Below are 16,291 nucleotides of genomic sequence, written 5' to 3' on the forward strand. Positions count from 1 at the left end.
AAGGCAGAAATTGTCAGACTGGAGATGAAAGCAGTATTTATTCATGTGCTGTTTATAAGAAACTCACTTTAAATGCAGTGTGTTTTGATATTTATTTTTGTATTGTGTAAGTGAAAAAATGCTTACCCAACAATCTGAAAATGGGAGAAAGTTTAAACTGCTCAGATAATGAGCAATTCTTCAGTAATTTTGAACTAGTGATTTTTTCCTTCCAACAATTTATGGGACCTTTTGAATTCACTAGAGCAAATAGCAAGGCCAATAACTTTCTTAGCCATCAGTCTGTTTTTATCTATATAAAATTTCTCAGACTTTCGTAATTATAATAAACATTCTATAACGCCTAAGTTTTCATGAATTAATGAGTTTTTATTATATAGAAACTTCTGTGTTTAAATATTACTTGTTCTTTCAGAGAAGAAAGCTCTACTTTCGTAGAATAATTAATAGCTATTAATTTGAAGAAGAATAAAATGCACCTGTTTTATTATTAACTCTGTAAAACATAATGCAGTCAATTCTCTTTATTAAAGAAATTATTATTGAAAAGCTTCCAAATCCAGCATGAAATGAGTTGAAATTCACATTTGGACTCTAAGGTTAATCAGGTATATTTTAATCCATGTGCTTAATTGTCTCCAGCATATAGAATTTTTTTTTTTAAAGTTACCTTTTTATTGCAGTATGAAAACAAGTCATCTGAAATAGCAGACTTTCTGGAGAAACCTTCCTTAGGCATGTGAAATATTGCTGTGTTACAGGTCATAAGGAAAGGAGAAGTGAGCTGCTGCTGGATCTGCACAGCCTGTAAAGAGAATGAATATGTGCAAGACGAGTTCACCTGCAAAGCCTGTGACTTGGGGTGGTGGCCCAATGCAGATCTCACAGGTAGGAGTCATTGTACTTGTAAACCTGGTCTCTGTTGACTGGCCCTTTCACAATCTTTAAAATGTGAGCAACCAGCTCAGGCCCTGTTAGATGTTCATGTACAGCACATGTGTCAAACACAAGGCCCGCGGGCCAAATCCATCCGGCCAGGCCTTGCAATGTGGCCCGCACCGCGCTGTCATCACTGCACTCCGCTGCGTTTCCATCACAATGACAGTTTATGACTGTTCAGTAAACCATTCGGCCCGTGATTTAGGCTGGATTTTAGATTTTGGCCCCTTCTCTGATTGAGTTCGACACCCCTAATGTACAGTATGCACTCTTGAAGGCTCATGTCAAAGCGTATGCACAGTCTTCTTATACATTTTCCATGACCTATGTTAAAAGAAAAGTTTGTTTAAATCTAAATTTTAAAATGCATTGACAGTGAATTCTGGTATGCCGGTTGTTTTGGTTCTTTTTCAAAATTTTCATTTGAAGGTATTTCTAATCTCTTGAATTTATATTTGAACATCTTTCCTGAACATCATGTGTGAAGTATTATAGCATGCCCTATAGGTAGAAAGATAAGTGAAATAGAGTCCCAGCCATGTTTTACTTAAAATCTATTAGGAAAAAAAAATGTAAAAATATAAAATATAGCCCGCTGTCTTGGCACAGTGGTTGAACTTTGACATATGAACCAGGAGGCCACAGTTTAATTCTCGGCAGGGCACAAGCCCAGGTTGCGGGTTTGATCCCCAGTGTGGGGCGTGTAGGAGGCAGATGATAAATGATTCTCTCTCACCATTGATGTTTCTGTCTCTCTCTTCTTCTGCCTTCCTGTCTCTAAAGTCAATAAAGACATATTTTTAAAAATCCTCCTTGACTATAAGTAGATAAATGTTATAGAATTATCCTTTTAAAGAATTTAATCTATCATATATATAAAAGTCACTTTAACATTCAAATGAGTTGAGCCAGCAATAGCTCAGACTGTTTTTATCTTACAATAGCCAAGTGTTTCATATAGCCAAATATCCATATTTTTCAAATCTTTTATTTAGGATCTTTTAGAATATACATCTCTCACACTAATTTATCCTTAGTGTTAAATGCCATCTGTTGTTTCTGCATCTTTTAGTCTTATACATGAATGGAAAATGAGATCTCATTTGCCACTTATTTTGTGCCATGTCAGGCTCAGAGCAAGGGTATAGTACAGGACAATGCATTGTTGGTTGTTGCCATGGTAGCAGTAATTGTTAAAAAAGAAAACCCACAGGCAGAGAATCCCAAAAATCACTTGAAATTGAGGGGTAAATGCATTGCTATTAAATAGGTATTTTATTTGCATGGGTAGATTTTTTTAAAAATGAATTTCAGTTAAAATTGATAAACTATTTTCTGAGAAATGGTGCTTTTTTTAAATTGAAGAGAAAGTTTCTTAAGATATGTTTAAAATGCTTTTATGAGATAGCTGCTTTCCATATATGCTCCAGAGACTCTAATAGTAATGAATGAAAACATGTTTTTAAGTGAGTTTTTATTTTTATTAGCATATGTTTTCTGGCTATGAAGAAAAATTGGTATATTTCTTAGAGGATGTGATTTCTGAAGCTGTTAATAAGTTTTTCATATTTCCTTTTTGGGAAAAATGCACATTTAAATTTTACACTTCATTTTTTTATGATGCATAAACATAAACAGGGATCTCTTCTGCCATAATATACAACTTGACAGCAGTTTAACAATTCATGGGACAATTATGTATAATCTAATGCTACTTATTTCTTTTAAAAAGCCAAATAGTATAAGAGAATTTCTCTTATACTACACTAAAAGCTAGACTACACTAAATTTAATCATTAGAAATAAAAAATACTCAATTATAGCCTTGGCTGGGTAGGTCAGTTGATTAGACCAGTGATCGGCAAACTGTGGCTCCCAAGCCACATGCAGCAGTTTGGCCCCTTAAGTGTTCTAACGCCACTTCTTCAAAATAAACCACCCAGGCCGAAAGCCTACTTCTGTGCATAGGCCACAAAGTTTCAATTGCACTGTATGTGCACGCCCGCACGTGATATTTTGTGGAAGAGCCACACTCAAGGGGCCAAAGAGCTGCATGTGGCTCAGGAAGCCTTGTACGTAAGAAGCCATCATTTAAGGTTTCCAGATGAGCTTCTGAGGTGACAATGTTTAAAAGTCCAAGTCAGATGCATCCGGGCCACCAGCAGATGTGTTTATTTGAATTTTGATCTTGGAGCACCAACCTCTGGGCGCATGAATGCCAGCAGGCACCCTTCCCTTTTTAGGTGCTTTAGTTTTTCAGATGCTTCATCTTCTAAATTGAGCCTCCTGTCATGCCAGTTCTCTGCTATGAACATTTTAACATTGATGCCACAATGCAGAGTGATGCCTGTAGATGGATTCCAGTGATCCTCTCACCTACTCACCTACCTACCTGCCTGCCTGTGTGAATTCTTAATGTGATGGTAAAACTGTGGGCAAATGTTCACGTTTGGAGTACCTTAGGCAAACGCCTGGAGGAAGCAAATTGAGAGGGGTGGTCATTGTGTTGTGCTACAGTCTGGGAGGTACAAGTTGGTCATAGCCAAATTCTGTTAGAATGATGGGTCTTGTTTGGGCATTCCGATTACATTGAAGATTACTAAGAGAAGGGAATGGTGGGGGACTGATAGTGATCTTTGATTCATCTTGCTTTATGCTTTTTAACTTGAATTTTACTTGATTAGATTTCCAAGTAATATTGGCATTCAAATGCAAGGACCCTGAGATGAGAGTTGTAGGAGGGGGAGGGCACAGCTTGACACTGATAGCAGGAGGGGTGGGAGTGAAGAAAGGGAAAGGGGTGGTTAGTTATATTGCAGAGGATGCGGCTGGTAGGGAATGTGGGTTGTAGAGAATTCTCGGGAGAAAATATCAGGGGGCAGAGCTCTGGAGAATTTAATAGAACTAGTGGGCAAATACAAGTTCATATTAGTAAATTGTTAATGCTAGTTGAATTGCTGCTTGGAAGCACAGAAGTTCCTTATATATATTCTAAAGCACTTAGGATTCTCAGTGCAGAGGAAAAAGCAAAATTATTTTGCTTTGCTGCAAAGCGGGAAAGACTGAGAAGGTATAACTGAAAACCTGAGTGTGGGTCATTTGAAAGATGGGCCTCACAAACTTGCTTCAGCAGGATCCTAACATCTTTCACTGCTTGGCAAGCTTCTTAAGTGGTATATCTGAAGCTGTGAAGATGAGTCATAAAAAAGACTACATGCTCAAATAATGGACTTTTAAAGTATTTAAGTTTGAGCACAGCCAGCTTGGCTCAGTGGTTGAGCATCAACCTATGAACGAACCATAAGATCACATCTCAATTCAAGTTGTGGGCACATGCCCGAGTTGCAGGCTCTATCCCCAGTGTGAGTCATGCAGAAGGCAACTAATCAATGATTCTTACTCATCATCGATGTTTCTCTCTCTCTCTCTCTCTCTCTCTCTCTCTCTCTCTCTCTCTCTCTCTCTCTCTCTCTCTCTCTCTCTCTCTCTCTCTCTCTCTCTCTCTCTCCCTTTCTCTCGGAAATAAATAAAAACATATAAAAGATAAAAAAGACAAACTACTGGTATTAGTTTGAGATTTTGGGATACACTTTGAGATTAGATGTATGCTTTTGAGTTACTCTTCCTGGTTTACAACTTGTTTTTATTCACTGAGATTTTGTGATTGAAAATTCTGAGCAAAGGGCAAAGCAAGGATTTCTAAAGGAATCTCTATGTCACATTATGCCTTATAGATACATCACTTGTCTCTCTTTTTTTTTTTGTGGCCAGTATTAATAGCAACAATAGTTTTTGCTTAACATTATCATTTCAAAGTCATTTGAACAGGAAAACCAAATAACCTTTTTTTTTTTGTCATGTAAAATGACTGTAATATTTGGTAGCAAAATATCCATGTACCAAGTTAAGGTTTAGCATCCATCATATTTTTAGTTTAAAAGTTTTGCTTTTTAAGTGATCCAGTACTAAAGGGAAAACTATCAGCCAAAATCAGTTTGGGAGGTCAGAGCAAAATGGGATGTGATCTGATTGTAAAAATTTAGGGAAAGATTTGAAAACCCTTTATGATATCACTTGTTTGAGATGCATCTACTGAATTAGTAAAGTAATATCCATGGCTTTTTTAATTTTTAATTTATTTATTTTTTATCATGGCTTTCTTCCCCTTAAATTTCAGTTTAGAAATTTTAAATCCACAGTACATTTTGCCCTTATGGCTTTTGCTGTTTCTGGTGTGTTGGTTTGTTAAAATGTTTTAAAATATGTGAGTCTGATTGTTTCATTCTTAATCAGTGAGTTGGGCATGACACAATTACTATCCTTGGGATTTAAAGACTATTAGTTATGCACGTCTGGGAAAATAGGTTTGGTATGCTGTTGTGCCATTGAAACTGTAAATGTAGGTGGTGAGAAGTATTTGCATGTTGCTTTGTTTGATAAGAACTAGTACTGTTGCCTCATGTTTGTGACTAATGCTTTTTTTTTCTCATGTATGTGACTAATGCTTTTTTTTATTCTCATAATATGCAATCTGGTCACTATGATGCGCACTGACCACCAGGAGGCAGACACTCAATGCAGGAGCTGCCCCCTGGTGGTCAGTGTGCTCCCACAGGGAGAGCACCACTCAGCCAGAAGCCAGGCTCATGGTTGTCAAGGGCCTCTGTGGCAATGCTAAGAACCCTTGGGGGGGGGGGGGGGGGGGTGTCTGACTGCTGGCTTAGGCCCAGGGAGCAAGCCTAAGTCAGCAGGCAGACATCCCCCAAGGGATCCTGGATTGTGAGAGGGTGCAGTTGGGCCGAGGGAACCCCCCACTTCTCCCCAGTGCATGAATATCGTGTACCAGACCTCTAGTGTTACAAATAAAGGTTTGAAGTCTAAAGTCAGAAAAAGAAAAAAGGAACTCAAATTAAAATCAGTAAGGGATTTAACCTTCTGCAATATTAAGGTTCCTTTTTATTTGTCCAGAAACTTGGGAATAAATTGTTGTTGTTTTATGTGAGGCTCTGGTATAAAGATTTCTAGTCAGAGCAGTATGTTTAGCATGATCATCTCTCAAAATTTCTATTATATTTTAAGATGTTTTTATAGAACCTTTTTACTGCAGATCTCAATAATTGCTTTCTGAAAGCAATTATTTTACATAGCATCAATAAATAAAAATTTGACATTTTTAATTTTTAAAAAGTACCCTAAAACTTATTTTTAAAAAAACGTTCCTATTTTATGTTAAATGAGTGAATTATTCTGAAAACATACCAGCTATTAGTTTGCATATCTGTTATTTTCTTTTAACAGTGTGTTTTGCCACAGAGAGGCCACAATTTATTTCTTAGAAAAGTTTGGATTGTGGTAGTATTGCATTTTGTAGTACTTAATAGTCTATTTGTTATATATTAAATCTAGTAGTTTTTCTTTTTATTTTTAGTATAAGAACAATAGTACTGGGTTGTTTAAAATTCATTTCTGGGTACGAACACTTCTTAAGTGGCATAAACACAACCCTGAGATTTTTCTACATTGATTAAGATATATGAGTATTATATCAGTGGATAGTAATATAGGAAGGAGAGGAAGCAACAATTCATAATTAGCTAATTAACTAGTAGAAAATGTTGACTTTTTAAATAGGGTTTTATTACTTATGATAACACTTGAACAACCTTGTATAAAGCCTAAACATATTTTGACCAATTAGGTTATACCTGCAATTGTCCTTATGCTTTGGCTATTGACTTGAAATATTGGTTTTAATGGGCAAATTGGTTATCTATTGCTGAATCACTCCAAAACTTAGTAGCTTACAACAAACACACATTCATTATCTCACAGTTTCTGTGGGTCAGGGATATGGACACAGTTTAGCTGGGTTCTCTGCTTCATGATCTTTCACAGGCCTAAAATCAAGGTGTCAGCTAGGGATAGGGTCTAATCTGAAGGATAAACTTCCAATCCCACTGGTGTGGTCATTGTGAAAATATAATTCTCAAAGGCTGTTGGACTGAGAGTTTCAGAGTGTTTTGCTGGTTGTTGGATGGGAACTAATCTCAGTTCCTTGCAACATGGCAGAAGAGTTGGTTATCCAGATTGAAAATCATTGGATTTTGTTGCTTTACCTAAAGATCCACAATTACATTGATTTCTAGTTTATTTACTTTTATATTCTATCTAAATGTCTAGTCACATATAGAATATTGATGAGTCAGTAATTATGTATTTTAACATTTTTCTCTAGTTTGATTCCTCTAATTCAGGTTTGAGCCAATTTATAGGAAGAGAAGATATAGTCCTTCTCTCAGTTGTTGAGCCCACCCTAGAATTATTTGAAGGTTTCTGAACGCCTGTCTTCAATCTTTATTTAGTTTATTTCTTTGAATCTTTACCAAAGAAGAGCTTCTGAAATTGCCTTATGTAATTCATTTTTATTTTTAAAATTGTACACCACTATGTTATTTAAGTCTTTTCTTTTTTAATCTGCTATCTTTAAACATTTTCCTCCATGAGGCTAACAATTAATTGAATTAATTGGTATATATCTATAGAGTGTAACAATAAGTATCTAATAAAGTTCCTGAATTTTGCAGAAAATATTTTGCCTGTAGCTCTAAAATTTAGGAAAACCGTTAATTATAGCTCTTAATTTGACTCAGGGTTTTAATTCAACTTCCACAGATATGACTTGTGTTCTCCAAATTTAAAACATAGTATTTTTTTCTAATGAAAACTTTGATGTCAGAACAGTTCATGAAAAAAAATCAGGTAAAGTTACATAGAAAAAGAGAAATGCAGAGAGGGTTGCTTTCAAAAGGTTACCAAGGCCTTGACAAAGACTACAATGAAATTTAAATTTTATTTAGCAACTGCAGTATGTCAATGAAGAAGCTGAATATTAACTATTTAGTATTTTGTTTCCTAATTTGTCTACAAAGCCTTTCATATATTTTAATTTGTTGATTGTGTCATGTTCTCCCTAGTGATCATTGTTATTCTAAATAATCTATTAATCATCTTTCTAAATTTTCTAAAGCTGGTATTTAAAAAAAAGGATAATTTTTTACAGACTCATCAAGGAAATTAGAAGATTTAAAATTAAAATGTGGCTTTTTATAGGAAGCAGAAGTTCTTCCCAGGGAGAGATTGAGACCTTGACAGATAAACCCTGTCAGAAAAGCGAGAGCAAGACCACTAAGATCCGTCAAGAGATTGTGCTTGTGAATGGTTGGCACTCATTTGTTAAATGTGCATCTGCTCCTGATTAGGTGTTTATCAGAGAAGCAAGCGTGTTACTGATGGCATGTAAAAACATGTTTGCTGAGGGGTGCTGCTGTTGATTGACTGAACAGGTTACCATGCCTACAAAACAATGTCTTTTCCTAAATTTATAGAAATATTTTTATTCTCACAATTTGGAAAATACTGGCATAGACCAAACACAAAATGTTAAGGAGTTGTTTCCTGGATCTGAGACATTTTTCTCTCAGTGTGAAATACAAAAAAAAGACTTCATTTTTCCATCTCAAAGGAAAAGATTAGCCAGGCATTTTAGGATCACAGCTCTGCCTCTCTTTTCAAGAGATGGGTGAAGGGAGAGTTCCTTCTCCCTTGGTATGTCTGGTAGAGGGTGATAACTAAGAGGCTCTTAATTGCCACATACAGATCAAACATAAATAATGGGGTGATATTTAAAGTAAATAATATGATATGTGACATATAGCACAATGTGGATTCTTCTAAAAAATTGAGGTGAAATTTGTGTTTAAAACACTATCTGTAAGCTGGACTTGCCTGTAGGCAATAACTACATGAAAATAAAAGTTGTATTAGTTTATTTCTTACTAACTTATCTAATACATTGTCACCACTTAACCCCACTGGAAACATGGTCTTTCTCTTTCTAAAAGTGTAGAACCAAGTTTCACCCATAGAGTGTCATTCATTTGTAATGCTGGTATTAGATAAAGAGGATAATTTTTATAGATTCAAGTATATCATATTAGGAGTGTAATGCAATTAGGTTTAAGGATATAACTGTCCAGAGAAAACAATATATATTTTTATTTGTGTACTAGTGAAGCATTTTTAAAAGCATGGAAGATGTGAATTTAGCTATGCCTCTGGTAACTAGAAAGCACTGCTATTATTGATCAGTAGAAATCTTGGAGTCATTTTAAATCTCCTTTTTCCCTCCCAGGCTGTGAACCTATCCCCGTCCGCTACCTTGAGTGGAGCAATATAGAATCCATCATAGCCATCGCCTTCTCCTGCCTGGGCATCCTTGTCACCTTGTTTGTCACACTGATCTTCGTGCTATACCGGGACACACCAGTGGTGAAATCTTCCAGCCGAGAGCTCTGCTACATTATCTTAGCTGGCATCTTCCTGGGTTACGTATGCCCTTTCACTCTCATTGCCAAACCTACCACCACATCCTGCTACCTCCAGCGTCTCCTGGTTGGCCTCTCCTCTGCCATGTGCTACTCCGCTCTAGTGACCAAAACCAATCGCATCGCCCGCATCCTAGCTGGCAGCAAGAAGAAGATCTGCACCCGGAAGCCCAGGTTCATGAGTGCCTGGGCCCAGGTGATCATTGCCTCCATTCTGATTAGCGTGCAGCTAACCCTGGTAGTAACCCTGATCATCATGGAGCCCCCCATGCCCATCCTGTCATACCCAAGTATCAAGGAAGTCTACCTTATCTGCAATACCAGCAACCTGGGTGTGGTAGCCCCGGTGGGCTACAATGGACTCCTCATCATGAGCTGTACCTACTATGCCTTCAAGACACGCAACGTGCCCGCCAACTTCAACGAGGCCAAATATATCGCCTTCACCATGTACACAACCTGCATCATCTGGCTGGCTTTTGTGCCCATTTACTTTGGGAGCAACTACAAGATCATCACTACCTGCTTTGCAGTGAGCCTCAGCGTAACGGTGGCCCTGGGGTGCATGTTCACGCCCAAGATGTACATCATCATTGCCAAGCCGGAGAGGAACGTCCGCAGTGCCTTCACCACCTCTGATGTAGTCCGCATGCACGTCGGCGATGGCAAGCTGCCCTGCCGCTCCAACACTTTCCTCAACATTTTCCGAAGAAAGAAACCAGGGGCAGGGAATGCCAAGTGAGTAATCTGATCGGGTTTGTGCTCTCTCGCTCTCTCTCGCTCTCTCTCGCTCTCTCTCGCTCTCTCTCCCTCTCTCTCCCTCTCTCTCCCTCTCTCTCCCTCTCTCTCTCTCTCTCTCTCTCTCTCTCTCTCTCTCTCTCTCTCTCTCTCTCTCTCTCTCTCTCTCTCTCTCCCTTTTCCTTTCTCTCTTTCTTTCTCATTTTCTTTTCTTTTTCTCTATTTGACTAAATTTTGTTCTTCACTTTTCCTATGGTTTTTTTTTTTTTTTCATTTTTTTCTTAACATTTTCTTGTGGTTTGTTTTTTTGTTTTTTTTTTTTATTTCACATTCTGTTGGATTAGGACTACCTTCTTGTTTTCATTTCTTTGAAAGAGCAAGGAGCATGAAGCACCAACCAGCTGAACACATTCTGACCTAGAATCTGAGCTTCTGTTCTGCCAATAATGTTTTCCCTTTCATGTGGGCCCCCTCTCTATGGAACATCAACACCTCCCTGGGGTCTGGGTCAGAGATGCAAACTCTAGTTCTAATTTCTAGTTTAGACCATGGCTGAAGAGAGCCACCTCATCACTAATCTGGGGTGAGAGGAAGGGAATTAAGCACTTGGGGAAATTTTTCAAGATTTGACTACAACTGAGCACCAATATGTCCTAAACTTAGTTTGCTTAGGCAACTGTAAGATGTCCCTCTTATTTATTGAACATTAATGTATATTGTAGTAAAGATATTCCATATTCTATATATTAATTGAGTTATCTCAACTGCAAGGTCATGATCAGAACTTTCTTAGCCATAAAGAACCAGATAAAGGTGATGAGCCCCAAACTTGTGAATCAGTGTGAACATCAAACTCCAGATTATTCTATTCTGATCATTTTTTTCTGAGTAGTTTATGTAATAAATACTTCCTGCCTCTGCATTGCAAAGAAGCATATATTAAATTTTACATGAGTCATCTTTCCTGAGATCTGTGAAGTAAATTTCATGTAACATTTACTATTTTGAAAATGACATGGATGCTAGGAGCTCTAAAGGTAATTGAATTGTCCAAAGATAATTTCCCCCATTAACAGTATTAATTTTACTTTTTGAAATAATCCTTTGAAATGAAGGCTCTTAGTAGCAATTGTTATAAGGTATACATTGCTTTATAACTATCCCACCTATCTGAACAAATCAGCAAGATAAGAGGGATGGGTGTTATTTCTCTCCATTTTGTAGACGAGGAAACTGAGACACTGTGAATTTATGTAACTCTGAAGTATAATTTCACTTAGTTAGCCATTCCTTGCCTATGTCTTAACTGGCATAAAATGTCTCATCTTAACATATGTCAAAAAATTTACATGCCTTAAATCTCTAGTTTTGTATCTTTCCTTGCCAAGCACCACTATGAGCATCTTTTACAGAAATCCTGTCATTGGTTTGATGATCAGATGAGACAGTCTATGGAAAAATATATTTTTGAAATCCATAGTTATTTCAACTAAGGACATCCCTAAATTTTTTCAGCATTATGGATGAAGACAATAATTTACACTTATTTCTCACTGTATCAATTTTAAGTTCTTCATAGGATGCTGATCATCAAGTTGCTTAGTCATTCTTTTTTTGCCCTTGCCATGGTTTTTATGCTACCCAGCACTCCTCAGTAGCAGCCTCCTGGCAGGGAATTACCAGCGATATGAGAGCAAACCAACAATGTCATCAAATAAGAAAAAAAAATAGACCACCAAGTCCAGATGTAAAGTGGCATAACAGTTTTCATTCAGAGGAACAAGAGGAAATTAAATAAAAATAAGGGAGAAAATACTCTTTAAACTGGAGTATTTATAGGAATTAAGAGACATTCTTTTTCACATCCCATATGGCTTTATGAGATTCTGTCCCACCATCCACCAATATCTAGCTTCATGTTCCTAACGTGTCTGCCTCTATTATGATTCTTCAGAAACTTTCATTTGATTTTTGGTCATTAATGAAAACTGTGCTCCCAGCCACTTACTGAAAAGGGAGAACCTATGTGATTGAGACAGCTTGTGTTGGTAACCAAGAACGTGCACTGATGAGAGCCCTCCCAGTGATTCTATGTACAGACAGTATTGGGACCTGCCCAAGAGAGCAGTGACTACTGATGGAGAGTACACAGTGCTTACTGCTGGGAAAAGATGAAGCTAGCCGATGTTACTTTAAGGAGGCGTAGCACCTCCTTCGCAGCCAGGCATTGCAGTACATTCTGATCACTTTCTCACACCTGCAGATGCTTTCCTTCTATGCTGACAATATTCCCTTCACTGTTTTGAATTTGGAAGTAATTTCATTTGGGATCCTGGTTTTGAGAGAAAAATTTTGGTCTAAATTGAAATTATTCTCTATGAAATGCTGGTTTCACCAGTAAGTTGCTTAATTATTAGCTGTAATTGATCAGGCACTATCAGATTGTTTACAGTAAGAAAGATACTTCTAATTAATAATTATATCATGCAGCTATTTTTTTTTTACTACAGTCTGTTGCTTCTCCAAGGTATGCCACACAGCTAAGCTGACCCAGAGAGGGTAGTAGAGGCTAAATTTCTATGGAAAACAACCATTCACTTACTCAGGTGTCTCATTTATTCATTCTACGGTGGCTTCTCTTGTAACTCTCTCTGAGGTTGTAATTTTAAAATGCAACAATAATCTCAGTGCCTATGTTTTTACCATTTTATTGTTGTTATGTTTTCCTGGTTTGTCACCAGAGTCACAAAAACTACAAACAATCTAATATTTTCTGCAGCAACAAAAATCTAGCAGTCTTGCCAACACAAGGGGCTGAAAAACTCTAGAGGACAAACACATCACCCAACGAGTTTATTACCATGCTGGATGTGTAATTCCTGCGTTTATGGTGCACTGAGGGTGTTCGGCAGTCTGCAGATATAGCTATAAACACAGAACAGATGCTGTAATGAAGAGCTTCCAACTGATCTATCTGTTGGAATATTATTCTGAGGAGATACACGTCTGACTACATCCTCCTAACAGGCTGTTTCTGAGATACATGGGTGGGATGACATCGTGGGTCTGTTTTTGCAAAGTTTACTTCAAATTTTTTTTTTTTTTAATTTCATTCACAGCCAAGTATCTGACTCAACCAAAGGTTTGGGCACTTGTTTTACATATTCTTCTGAAATGTAATGTCAATAAAATGGTTATCTGGGTTACTTGAGTTGCTTATAGTTAGGAGTCCTATTAAACATAATTCTACCTTAGAATATTAACTGAATAGTATATTTGCCTTGATATTTGTAATTTCTTTAGCTGTTAGTTTAACATATTTGAATGGGGAAATATCCAGGCTTAACCTAATGTTAAAGATATTGGTAAAATTCTCTTTGTTGGCAGTCGAATAAAGATACAAATGCATAGTTATTCACAATTAAATTATTTAGATCCAAGTGATTTATCTCTTCCTTTTAAAGCCAAAATGAGTTAACATTATGCAACTGAAAAAATAAAATATTATGTAAATGACATATTTCCTTTAAGAAAAATCATATCGATGACTAAATGTCAAACTAACATTCCTAGTTATTTTCTGGATAAATGACTTCAGTGAGTGCCAAATAATTTGATGGCACATGGAACTAAAATGTGATAATACTAGTATACTTCTATGATCTGTATAACTATGCAAAACTAAAACAATTACAATCACAAAAAGGCATTAGATTGATGGAAGCAAATAATTTTAAAATTTAGGTTTCTAAATAAATAGAATATTATTCAGTTCCTGTGATTGTTTTTTAAGCATTTGAACATATGTTTCTACTGAGTACAAGAACTAAGTGAAATACTAAATGGAGTGATGCTATAGAAGAAATTTTACTCTTGGTTTGCCTGAAACACTTTTTTGTTCACAAATAGAAATAAATAATCATGCAGCATTACTGATTATGCTCTGTATAAGAATGTAAATTTGTCTTTCCTCCTTTGATTATAAAGGAAATATGATAGTGAGCCAAGAGACATCACTATCAAATAGAAATAACAGGTTCTTTTTTATAGAAAGAACTCACTTACTATTCCAGCTTGTAAATGAGAAAAATCTGTCATTTTGAAGTTATTTTTCCCTTAATAACACAATAAATGGCATTAAAAGTTGTTACAATTCTTCACTTGCTTTTAAAGCAAATAACATAAGATTTTATCAAAACAAAATTTATCATAAAATTTTACTGCTTCATAGTAACATTTATGAAAGACCTACTGATTACTCATTAATATATTCAATCAATCATTTTTCAAAAGTAATCTAAAAAGCACTTTATAATATTGGTATTAGGTAATATTCAAATAAAAAAGATATAAGAAGCAGAAACTGCACCAATCTTGCAATATAGTAAGGGAGACATTTAAAACTATGACAGAATATACTGGATTAGGTGCCATAATAAACGACCAATATAACTTATGAGTGTTCAGGGAAAAAAGAGATTAAGGCCAGCTGGTGGAGTAGTATCTGTGGAAAGATGAGAAAATATTTCTAAATAAAAGTGGAATTTTCAGTTGACTTTAAAGGATGTTTTTCAACAGGAGAAACTATTCCATTTCACATATGGAAAATAATGTAAGTGAAAATTCAGCATGTTAATGCATTTTCAGGCCACAACATGGAATCTGGTATGAATGAAGTATATGGAGAAATATAGTGGTAGGTAAACATGTAAGTGCAGAAAGAGGACATATTACAGATTGATCAATTGTTCTAAGAAGAAACTTAGATATTTTTGTATATAAACTATAAGATGCAGTAAAGATTTTTGTGAAGTATGATAACAAGTAAGCTTTTTTTGGGGGGAAGAGCTTGACTATAGAAAGATGCTTTAATAGAGTACTATATTAATCCAAATGACAGGTTAAAAATAAAAGTCTTAAACTGGAGTGGTGAGATGAAAGTCAAATTCAAAGCATCATATATGAAAAGAGTTTTCTGAATTTCATTTATTAGAATTGAAATATTGATTTGGGAAGAGGAAGGAAGAAATAAAAAATCAAATACCACTCTCATGATTTGAGTCTGGGTGACTAGAAAAAATACAGCTATCATAAAAACAGATCAGAACTATGGGAGTAAGACTGGGGAGATATTGATGATTGGGTTTCGGATTTGTCTGTTGAAAATTCTATAAAAGCATCCAAATAGAGACATTTTAAGATATTTAGAAATTTAAGTCAGGGGCTCAAGAGAAAGGTCTGAGCCAGAGTTCAAGATTTGAGGGCTCACTTGTCACAATATTTAGAGGCCAAAGCAGTGATATGACATAAGGAAAAAAGAAAATAGGAGGAAGATCATTAGGAAACACACTTAAAAGATAAGAACAGTTAGAAGGTGTTAAAAAAAAGAAAAGAAAAAGAATAAAATAGAATGAGGAAACAGGAATTGCAGTATCATGGAAACCAAAGAGGAGACTGTGCCTTAGGCAGCTCAGGTTGCCATAGTAAAATCCCACAGACTGGGTGGCTTAAAGCACAGATAATTTTATAGTTCCAGAGGCTAGAAGTCCACATTAGGGTGCCAGCATGGCTGACTTCTGGTGAGACCTCTTCCCTTGGATTGCAGATAGCTGCCATCCAGCTGTGTGTTCTTCTCTGTGTAGGTGCAGGGGAAGCAAGAAAGGGAGGAAGGTCTGTCTAGTGTCTCTTACAAGCGCACTAATCCCATATAAAGCCCTCACTCTCATGATCGCTTCTAACCCTAATTACCTCCCAAAGATTTATCTATTGATACCATTACATTGGGAATTAGGACTTCAGCATATGATTTGGGCACTAGGGTACAACTATTCAATCCATTAACAGAAGACAAAACTTAGAATCCTTAAGATACCCAAGGATGGAGATACTATGTTTTTGTTTGTGTTTTTTTTTTTTTTTTTTACTGGTTTTAAGGGTACAATGCGGGTAGAATTTCTATTGCAATAAGTTGAGGAGTTTGGCATTAAAGGAATTAAGATGTTCACATAGTATTTTAAGAGGCCAGGGAAAAGAAAGGAGTGGTATAATAGAGAAATTAAAGCTTACTTGTGATATCTGAGAAAGAGCCAATAGAGAAAGAAACATTGAAAATATAAGAGAGATCATATGGTTTATGCTGGGAAGCCCGAAACATTAATATAGAGTTTATGTACAATACTAACATAGAACTCTGCATTATACCTTCATGTACAGAGAGTGCTAAAAACTGA

General features: G+C 36.2%; 1 protein-coding gene across 3 annotated transcripts in view; it reads left to right on the plus strand.

Annotated features, from left to right (window-relative positions):
• GRM1 (glutamate metabotropic receptor 1) overlaps positions 1-16,291 on the plus strand; it is a 276,789-nt gene that overhangs the window by 230,939 nt on the left and 29,559 nt on the right. For all 3 annotated transcript variants that reach the window (XM_045572851.1, XM_036414734.2, XM_036414733.2), the window contains exons 7-8: positions 762-888; positions 9,131-10,061. In XM_045572851.1, the coding sequence (XP_045428807.1) occupies positions 762-888; positions 9,131-10,061 (1,058 nt within the window). The remainder of the gene's footprint in view (positions 1-761; positions 889-9,130; positions 10,062-16,291) is intronic.

This window comes from Pipistrellus kuhlii, unplaced genomic scaffold, assembly GCF_014108245.1.
Source record: "Pipistrellus kuhlii isolate mPipKuh1 unplaced genomic scaffold, mPipKuh1.p scaffold_m20_p_5, whole genome shotgun sequence".
In the NCBI taxonomy this organism is placed as follows: domain Eukaryota; kingdom Metazoa; phylum Chordata; class Mammalia; order Chiroptera; family Vespertilionidae; genus Pipistrellus; species Pipistrellus kuhlii.